Source organism: Colossoma macropomum, unplaced genomic scaffold (genome assembly GCF_904425465.1).
Source record: "Colossoma macropomum unplaced genomic scaffold, Colossoma_macropomum, whole genome shotgun sequence".
NCBI lineage: Eukaryota > Metazoa > Chordata > Actinopteri > Characiformes > Serrasalmidae > Colossoma > Colossoma macropomum.
This window is the reverse complement of record NW_023494792.1, coordinates 60,817,550-60,828,210: the sequence shown is the minus strand read 5'-3', so window position 1 is coordinate 60,828,210 and position 10,661 is coordinate 60,817,550. Positions and strand designations below refer to the sequence as shown.

Genomic DNA, 10,661 nt, shown 5'->3' with positions numbered 1-10,661 from the left:
GTCCAGAAATGCACACAACTCAAGAAAACACCCACATAATTTTAGGAGGTTGTCACAGAATAAGAATATGTGAATAATTCAATTTTGACCAGAATGTTAGATAGAACCTCATAGAACTAAGTCAGAGTTTGACTTTGGAGATGGAACCTTTTTGTTTTCTAGATAAAGAGTCCAGAAATGCACACAACTCAAAAAACCACCCACATAAAGTCAATAAGTTGTCACATATATATGTGAGCAACTCAGTTTTGACCAAAATGTCAGATAGAAATGCACTTTTATTTTCCACTAATGTTCTTTTTCTCTCTCTCTTTTGTATAGATACGCAGTTCTCCGCTTTAACCAGTACTTCAAGATGAAGCCGGAGGTCACGGCGCTGAACTTTCCAGAATAGTCTCTCTGCTTGTGGTTTTGTGCTCCTCTCCAGTGAAGGGCTCCCTCTAGTGGATGTGGGCAGTACCAACAGAGCTCTTCTGTCTTAAGGATTTAATGCTGCACTTACTAGACTGAGCACATCGACCTAGGAACAACAACTCTCTGTTCAGCACCTCCTCGAACCTCTTTAGTTTCGTTTACAAACCCCGAGAGCCGCTGCCCTCCACCTCGAACGCCCTGCGCGCGAGGTGCCCCAAAGCCTGGAAGCACAAACAAGGGGATAATGCCAGTTCTGCAGCTGAGCACAACGTGGGATTAGGACCAACAGAGCTCCCAGAGACCAACCCAGGCGTCCTGTTCTCTCCGTACCCTCGAAGGTTCTCGCTCGTTGTGGTCGGAAACAAGTTCAGAACACCCTGACCTGACGCGAGGTGCAGGGGGCATTTTAGACCGGGGTACCTGGAGCTTACCACACCACTCTCTATAACCTCTAAGTTATTTTCGTTTGTTTACAGATGTTCTCGACGACGCAAATGTCTGTGGGCTGCAGCGCAGGTTTGCAGCGAAGCCACGCGCCGCCTGCAGAGCTTTAGGCCTTTTAGACTTAGCTTAGACTGTACTTGGCACAGCTGCAGCGAGATCTGTGATTTAGGGACCAACGGAAGCTTGGTTGAGCTCTTTTTTTTCTTCTTCTCTTCTTCGTTTCTGAACGTTTCCCGCCACATCCTGTCACTGTGAACCGCTTCACCACACGTCTCTGTCTCTGTTCGTGAAGGTGCTTAGAGAAGAGCTCGTTCTTTTTCTACAGAGAGCCCTTATCTGTCATCTTTAAGGTGAAAGCCTGCACCAAAGCGCTCGAACAAGGTTGCACATTGTATTTTTCCACTCGAACTCTGTATCATACGTTTACTTTTTTGACAAAAGCAGTTTTTATACCAGGTTAGGTGGAACTGTTTTTTTGAAGAGGTGCGCACAGTTTGTCGTGAAGCAACTGCTTTTAAAGGTCATTCACCTGGGTGCCTTAATGAGGAGACCTTCGGGTGGACGGACCGTGCTCAGACCTCTCTTAAAGGGCCCGTAATACGGAAATTCTTTTATTTAGCCAAAAAAAGCAGTTTGATGTAGTTTGTGAACGTTTTCGGAACGTGCCGTTCACACCCCAGTCCGTACATTAGGTTCGCTGTTTTTTGTGATGTCACAAAAGTGAACTGCAGCAGTTTAGCCCCGCCCACTCACGCAGAAATTAGCCCGGACTGCCTTTTGAACAAGGCACAGCTTTGGATCAGAACAGCTCGTTTGAATAGACGTCTTAAAGGCACGGTAACAAAAACAGCCAGTTTAATTCTAAGAGACGAAGAGAGGCTGGAAAATGGTCATAAAAATGAACTATGACTGTTTTTGGTATTTAAAAGAAAACAAATGTCATAAATGGACTTCAGGGGAAAAAATAAAGTGCAAGAGAAGTTTTGGGATACGGGCCCTTTGAAATAAGTAACTCAAAGTGCATTAAAAAGGGTTTTTTTTAATCCTAGTGCTGCAGTCAGTCTCAGTTTGGACTAGTCTTGCACTATAAACATTAAATTTTGTCTAATTCAAAATTAGGCTTTTTTTCTGAGTCTTTGAGACCACCCCCAAGAGCCTTTAGGTGTCTCTTCTCGTCTTTCTCTCTTATCTGCTTGGCTGCATTACAGCTGTCCATGTTGTACATATAGATACTGTGAAACATAGATACTCTCACCATATATACACATATATCTCGCGCAAGTGTTTCTTAGAAATAAGAACTCAGTTCATTGGAACGCAGTTGGGGTGATCCGTGCCCTGACAATCAATGAAGGTGTCCATCACGATCCACCAAATCTCCCAATCGCTCGCTGTTATTCACATAATCTGGAAATGGCTTTCATCTCTGCATCGTTTATCAGTGCAGCTGCTCGATACTTCAAACGGATGAAGTGCTTCGGAAAAACGCATCTCTGTACAGTAAATACAAGCGTCCACTACCAGTTGTAGTATATGTGTATATGTACATCTTTAAACACGTAGTATTTTTGCTTGTGTCTGTTGTAACTGTACATAGGGGAGATTTCCTTTTTTTTGTTTTTTAAGAATGAAATACTGTCGAGTCAAATCAGTAACGTTGAAGAAAAGAGAAATGAGACCGTAGAGTTGAATTTTAGATCCTGTATTTACATCATTTGAATGGAAATAAAAAGTAAAAGTATCGTTTTTTCCTTCTTTTCTTTATTAAACCCATAACTGAAAGGGCAATTCCACCATTTTTCAAAATGTTTTTTTTTGCACAATTTCATATGTTGAGTCATTCAGAGTGGTTTGGTGTGAAATGGTTCAGATGTCTTTACAGTGGTGGTGATAGAAACCAGGGGTCGCCATGACTACAACACAAATATAGACATTTTATTTGCTATACGATGATATAATCCTGTTTTAGTTCCACAACGGGGAAATTCGGCAAATACAGCAGCAAAGGGAGCAAAGCGCTTGATTAATTAATGACTTTACAAGGTTTACGGTTTGTTACGTGTTGCTATATAGACAATATATGTAATAAAAAAAAAAAAGATAAAAAATATAAACTCTATCCTTCACAAAAATTTACAATATACAACATTATAGATACAGGGAGATTCAATCGAAAGAGGCCCCCAATATTCTGCAGGTCTTCCAGTTAGGATGAAGCAGTCTGAACCCAAAAAATACGCTACATACCTTGACGTATGTGTAATTGATTGCATTACATGCGATGCTGGAAGTGGCCGCCGTTTCCTGCCAGACACGTTTTGACGTGGCGCTCCGTGTTCCTGAATGTATCGGGAAGCATATCGGGGAGGTTAAACGTCGCGACGGCTGTCCGGCACCTACCTCATCGCTCCGACGCAGGGGCATCCCGGCTTGTTCCAAGCTCCATATACTGAGGAGTTCATTGCATGTTGTTTCGTTCGGATCGCTCCATCCTAGCCAGAGTTATTACAGAATATTTGGGGCCTCTTTCGAGTGAATCTCCCTGTAGAAAAGCAAAACAGTATTTACACTGAAAGGATATTTTACCCAAATTACGCATGAGGTACAGATTTATGTCATACATGGAAATTAGGTTGATTAGGTGAGAAATATAAACATTATTAATAGGAAAGCACAAAATCTTTACACTAAAGATAGATTTTAAAGACATATATTACTGTCCAAAACCACCAGTGAACCATGTCTTCTGAGTTTTTATATGGGATGTTGATGATGGTGAAATGACTTTGTCTGTTTACTACTTTGTCTTGCATAAAAAAAGTTTTAAGCCAAAAATGTTGATAAAAACAGACACTAAGCTGTGGATTTGGAATCATTTCATAGCTTTCTGTGATGCAGCTTTTAGAGCCATTAAACCAGGGGGCCCCAAAATTTTTTTGGGGGGTGGGGGGGGGCAACCTACCTACCTACCGACCTACTGACCTACCTTTATTAATCCCGAAGAGAAATTGCAGTGTTTCAGTAACAAGACATATAATTTCACATAAACGTACAGATACTATGCAGAAAATAAAAAAATAGACATGAGTTAATTTACAAGAGAAATAAAATAAAAGTATATCTATTTGCATATTTACATAGCATATGAGAGGTTTGTTGTATTTACATGATAGCAGGCACTGAGTGATATTAGAGGAGATACAGTGATGTGGTTCAGCACAGTTCAGACAGCAGGAGATCAGTACCGTCTCTGCAGTAAGGAGACTCGTTGTAGAGCTGTATAGCAGTAGGCTTATCCAGTGTAGCTTCCAGGGAGTGTGAGGTGTTGTCCAATATGGCTAACAGCTTGTTGAGCATCCTCTGTTCTGACACAACCTCCACAGAGTCCAGCTTGACTCCTACAGCAGAGCCATCCTTCCTAATACGTTTATTTATTTTAATCAGAGCACTGTTGTTGATGCTGCTGCCCCAGAACACAACAGCATAGAGTAAAGCACTCACTACAGCAGACCGGTAGAGTCCATAGGAGCTTAGTGCCACACCAAAAGACCTCAGCCTCCTCAGGAAGCAGAGACGGCTTTGGCCTCTCTTGTACACTGAGAGAGTGTTACAGCTCCAGTCCAGCTTGTTGTCCAAGTGCACACCCAGATACTTGTAAGTCCCCATCACCTCCACATCAACCCCATCAATGGTGACTGGTGACAGGGCAGGTTTGGACTTCATAAAGTCCAGCACCATCTCCTTAGTCTTACTGATGTTTAGAAGGTGGCAGCATTCCTGGATCCTGTTTATATACGTTTTCTTTGTGTTTTAGAGTTTTAACTTGTATTTGTGGATGCAGTGATGAACTGTTTTCACAGACAGTGGTTTTCAGAAGTGTTTCTGAGCCCATGCAGTGATTTCCACTACAGAATCATGTCTGTTTTTAATGCAGTGCTGCCTGAGGGCCCAAAGATCACGGCCAGCAATACTGTTTTTTGGTCTTGTCCTTTATATACAGAGATTTCTCCAGATTCTCTGAATCTTTTAATGATATTATGTACCAAAGATGATGAAACACTAAAGTTCTTTGCTATTTTATGTTGAGAAACGTTTTTCTTGAATTGTTGCACTATTTGATGGTGCAGTCTTTCACAGAGTGGTGAACCCCTCCTCATCTTTACTTCTGAAAGACTCCGCCTCTCTGAGAGGCTCTTTTATACCCAGTCATGTTACTGAGCTGTTGCCAATCAACCACCAGGTGTTTTAAGCATTACACCACTTTTCCAGCCTTTTGTTGCCTCCATCCCATCTTTTTTGGAATGTGTTGTTGGCATCAAATTCAAAATGGGCAAATATTTTTCAAAAAACAATAAAATTTCTCGGTTTCAACATTTGATATGTTGTCTTTGTACTATTTTCAATGAAATATAGGGTTTAAATGAATTGCACATCATTGCATTTTGTTTTTATTTACATTTTGCACAGCATCTCAACTTTTTTGGAAATGGGGTTGTAAATAACCTATTCCGAAATACATATACATTTTAAAAATAGCTGTTGTTTGTGATCTTAGTGATGATTTTCAGTCATTTCAATGCAGCGCCACCCTTCAGTCATGGTTATAATGGACTATTCCATGTTGATATGTGGTGACACGACTGCATAAAGACAGACTGGTACAAACAAGACGATGAAGTGATAATCTACGTTATGGAGAGGAGCTTCTCCAGTAAGATTTTCTGGATGTTGAGAGGAAAAATCATCCAGGTACAACAGAGAAACACAGAAAGAAGGAAGGAAAGCAAAGATTTTGTCGCTACACTCCCAAATCTTCATTATTTCAGTCAGAACAGAGCGCTGCACACTTTTGAGCATCTGTAAACACATTTATAACATGTTATAAAGCATTCATAAGGCATTATAAACATGGTTGTACATATTTATAAAAATGAATTACATTTTATAGCCATGTTTATTATACATTATGAATTGTTAATATGATGCATTATAAGTAGTGTTAATAACATGTTATACTGTCAGTGCCAGCTTGGAGAACGTAAAGTAAAGACAAATACAGAGTTTATTTCCACTCTGAGATTTCCAGTATTTTATTTCTCAGCGCTGGAGCTGTTAAAGCTGCATCTTCAGGGCTTCAGTCCTGAATATTCAGTTGCTCCAAACTGGCTGTCCAGCCTAGAATCACTGCTACAGTGAGCTTTTCTTACCCAGCGTCTCACTTTAAACACTACAGTACATCACAGCAAACCAAGCACCCATCAGCCCCTCCCCTGTCCCCCCTCTGACATCACACTGAGCGTGAAGTCACTGTGGAGTGAAGGCCTGGAGAGGGAGGGGTGAGATGGTAGAGCACTGTCATTGTAATTTGTTCTCTCACTGGTTCTAACGTCAAGCACTAGAACCCTTCACTCTGTAACATCACTACACTACATACAGTAATGCTAAGTTCTGCTTGCATTCTATTGGACATGCAGTGTTAAGTTAGTGCCAAGCTAACGGTGGTGTACATTACCTTTCCCACATTGGGTAAAACACTGATGCAGCACTAGTTTAAACTCTGACATTTGAAGCCTGTAATGTGCTTTACTGTGAATGTTTTAGTGTTTCAGTAAATCCTTCAGTAAATACTTCAACTTGAAGCCTCACTCTGAACACTGGAGGAGGCTTTAGTACAGTATGCTTCACTTTACTTAGAGCGGACTAATACAACTTATGAGCTCTTATAATGTGTTATGAACAGTACTTACAATGCATTATGTTAATAATTCAAAATGCATAATAAGCATGGCTATAACGTGTAATGCCATTTTATAAATATTTATAGCCATGTTTATGATGACTTATGAATGCATTATAACATGTTATGGATGTGTTTGTAGATGCTTACAAACGTGACATTCATAGAAAGTGTTACCGAGATTTCTTCTTAAGAACAGTTGGTAAATGAGGCCCAGTGGTTCTGTATAGAACCATGAACACTCATAGTACCATTTGCATGTTTAAATGGTTCTTCGGATGGCGCTGTGACCCCAGACAAGTTGAATTTACTTAAACAAACTGAGGAAACCAGTTACCTTAAAAAAGTTGAGTAATGTGTACTGAAAACTTGAGTTAGAATAACTAAAATTTTTGTGTTAGGTTACCATAAATACATGTTTGTGCAACTCGTAAATTATAATTATTTTGTTGAACTTTATGAGTTAGTCAAACCTTATTTATACGTTTCTTCCGGTAATTAAGAAACTTTTACTAACTAAGTGATATTGACCATTTTGCCAAACACCGAAAGGTAAACTCTTAATGTGAATGTGGGCACTGACCACCACAGACCGCCACTCATTAGTGAAGAAAACAATAACCTGTACTTTTAGTCAACAACACAGTGTCAAGCAGCTCAGTAGAGCATATATGAAAAGCATACGCCTGAGGAGAGGCAGACTGGGTGGAATGAAAACTGACGGTGAGTAAAACAAATGGAAAGAAACACCCAATATGCAAATAGATGGAGCCAGGAGCCAATGGGAAAGAAATACATTTTACCCAACAAAATCATGCTAATAAAACGAACATGTGACTGTATTTTACAGCTTAATTAGCTTCACTCAGTTTCACACATTCGTTCAGCAACTTTAATGAGAAAGAAACGATTAAAACCAACAGAAATGTCGTCGTTTTTTGAATGTGGGGTTTCAAAGCTGCCATGGCAACAAACTAAATAGCAATAAGTTAACTCAACTCAAAAATGCCATTCAAGTGAACAAAATCATCAAAAACGTTCCCTTAAATTAGTTGAGCAATATGTGGGATTTACTGAAACAGACGTGATTTGTTTGAGTTAAACAGTGTGGGACTACAGTGTGATGGAGAATGTGTTGTGTGTAGTTCTGTTTCTAAATAGCACCCAAAAATGTTCTTCTGTTGTTACTAGCTTGACACCGTAACAATAAAAGAACCCTTTTTCGTGCTCTACAGAAATATTCTCAAAAAGGTTCGATGGGGGAGGAGAGCAGAGATGTTCACAACAGACGAAGCAACGGCTACATTTTCATTTTCGTCATAGTGACATTTAGGCTACGTTCACATTATCAGGCTGAAGTGGCACAAATCTGATTTTTTGCCCTAATGTGACTCAGATCTGATGTTTTCAGAGCTGTGTGGACACAAATCTGATCTTTTCAAAATCGACCTGAGCCACTTTCATATGTGGTCCTAGATCGGATACGTATCCAATTTGTGGCCATGTGACCTTAATGTGACACTCAGATTCATGTGCTTTTTTTACCACTGCGCGTGACCATCATTCAGCGTTACCATGGCAACAGCACAGAACAGAAGTTAAAGCCTGTAAACGGTGGAAAAGCAGCTCATCTCACCTTTTTCTCCTTCGTCTCGCTCTAATAATGAAGCTGAGAGCTGATCAGAGTTAATTATCTTCTCAGCGAAGCTCGTTCTGCTCGTTAGTTTGTGCTGATGATGATCGTGATTCATCCACGTGACGTTACTGAGTAGGATGAGCTCATGAGGGTCATTTCAGGACGCCGGTCCGTCACATTAATGACAGATTTGAATCACTTACCTAAACAAGTGTGAACCATCGTGTCAGAGAGATCAGATCTGAGCACTGAGGCCTGTAATGTGAACGTAGCTTTACATGCTGAGTAATTTCTACATTTGGGTTAAAAAATGTAAAGATTTTGTTTTATAGTTGAAACCTACCCCCAAAATATTCATCACTCTAAAAAAAAAGATGGTTCTCCAAGGGTTCTTTAGTAAAGAAAATGGTTCTATGTAGAACCATGAACACTCAAAGACCCCTTTGCGTGGTTAAAGAGTACTTTGCATCATTAAATTATGCTTTTTTGAATTAATGGAGAGTGTGAGATGGTTCTGTATGGAACCTTTTTGAAAAGGGTTCTACATAGCACCAAAAGGGTTCTCCTCTTGTTATAATGCCTGTAACTATAGAGGAACCCTTTTTGGTGCTATACAGTACCATAAAAAACATTCTCCATCAGTCTGAAGAACTATATAACAATGCAAAGAATCCTTTAATCATGCAAAGGGTTCTTTGAGTGTTCACGGTTCTTTACTAAAGAACCCTTGAGGAAATCTTCTTAAGTGTGTAGATTTACAAGTGCTTTACTCCATCTGCCAGAAAACCACTCAGGCAGAAAAGATACCACACATTATTATTATTATTATTATTATTATTATTATTATTATTTTATTTATTTATTTATTTATATTTATTTATTTATTTATTTACATTTTTGTCCAGTTTATGTTTTGTTTTTCTTCTTTTTATCTTCAGTATTTGTTTCTCTTTTATTGCTTTTGTACGTCTTCATTTCCTAAACTGAATTAATGCCCCACCGTCACTCCATCAAGCGCATGCTGGGGATTTCATGGTTTAAAACAACAAACAAACAAACAACCCAAAAAAATCTGCCGGAAGCCGTGAAGGCGGAAGCGGCGACGGTGCAAAACAATGGAGGAGGGGGAGCGGAAGCGGGTCAGGGCCCTCATTCATCCTGATTAGACGCTCCAACCTAATTACGAGCAGAGGAAGCAGTAATTAGCACAAGTCTCACCTCGTTAATCACAAAAAGACTCCTTCACTCTATTTTTATCTGATTAATGGCTCTTTAAACATGGGGGGATATTTATATTCGGGGTAATTGTACACAGCTTGCTCGCTCTGGTTTTATTTCCATGTAACCTCATTAGCTTTTGCATTGTTTAGCAGAGAGTCTTGTTAGTGTTAATTTGTGCAGCAACATTCAACTTTTTTTCTTTCGCCTTTTAAAGACAATTTAGAGCTCAGTGAAGTAAATATAACGACATATTATGGCATGAAGGCCTGTAATCAGGGAGTGTGCAGAAATGTGAGACTGTTAATTAGATAATAACTTTAGGAAACAATTACAGTGACAGAAATTAATATTTGTGGTTTGTGGTTATGAATTGCTGGCCTGTTCGTCGTTAGACAGCGAGGGGAATCAAGTATTCAGACACTTTTGTTTTGGTTATTTCATGAGGTCAGTTTCTCGTTGCAGATTAAACGTATCAGGAAACCAGCTGGAGTGATTATAAATGCAAATCAGTCCATTTGTCTGCAAATTATCAATGTTTGTCTCAAATCACTCTATTTGCCATTTCGTTAGCAACTAGCTAGGCGAGACTGTTGTCTGTGTTGCTATGGTGACCAGCAGTCTGCGCTGATCTTCAGGGTTAAAGGGTGAATTAGCAGTTCTACATTAACTCCAGAGTTTAAGACCATTTATTGTTAAACTGTGTTGAACGATCAGCAGAGCTTTATTTTACTGTAAAGGAGGATTATTTTATTTTTACCTACAAATCTAATTCAGCTGTGGAGCCACAACAGGGCAGTAACAGAGCTGTATGTTGCTGACCCATGGTCTAGCCAATCTCCTGATCCCATTGAAAAGTTATGAAGGATTCTGAAATTGTGAGCCAATCAGAGGGACCCTCGTAACTTTCGGGAACTGAAGATGGTTTGAAGAGAGAAATGGAGCAAAACTGAACAACAGCACTGCAAAAAGCTGATTACAGTATTTCTTACTGTAGACGTCTCACAGCTGTAATTGCCAACAACGGCTTTGCAACAAAGTACTGATGTCTTTCATTTGCGCTGTCTGACTACTTTATCCATTTTGTTTTTTCAACCAAATCTTTGTTTGTGCTTATGAATAGGTAAGTTTTTTTTATGTTTATAAGTACAACATTAAAAGACGGACATATGCACTGGAAGTTTATTAGATAACAAAAACAAAAGTGCCTGA

General features: G+C 39.5%; 1 protein-coding gene across 1 annotated transcript in view; it reads left to right on the top strand.

The window, feature by feature from the left end:
- etnk1 (ethanolamine kinase 1) overlaps nt 1–2,600 on the top strand; it is a 35,117-nt gene extending 32,517 nt beyond the window's left edge. Inside the window, exon 8 of the mRNA XM_036577721.1 lies at nt 322–2,600. Within this exon, the coding sequence (XP_036433614.1) occupies nt 322–394 (73 nt within the window). The 3' untranslated portion in view covers nt 395–2,600. The remainder of the gene's footprint in view (nt 1–321) is intronic.
- The last annotated feature ends 8,061 nt before the right edge of the window (nt 2,601–10,661 follow it).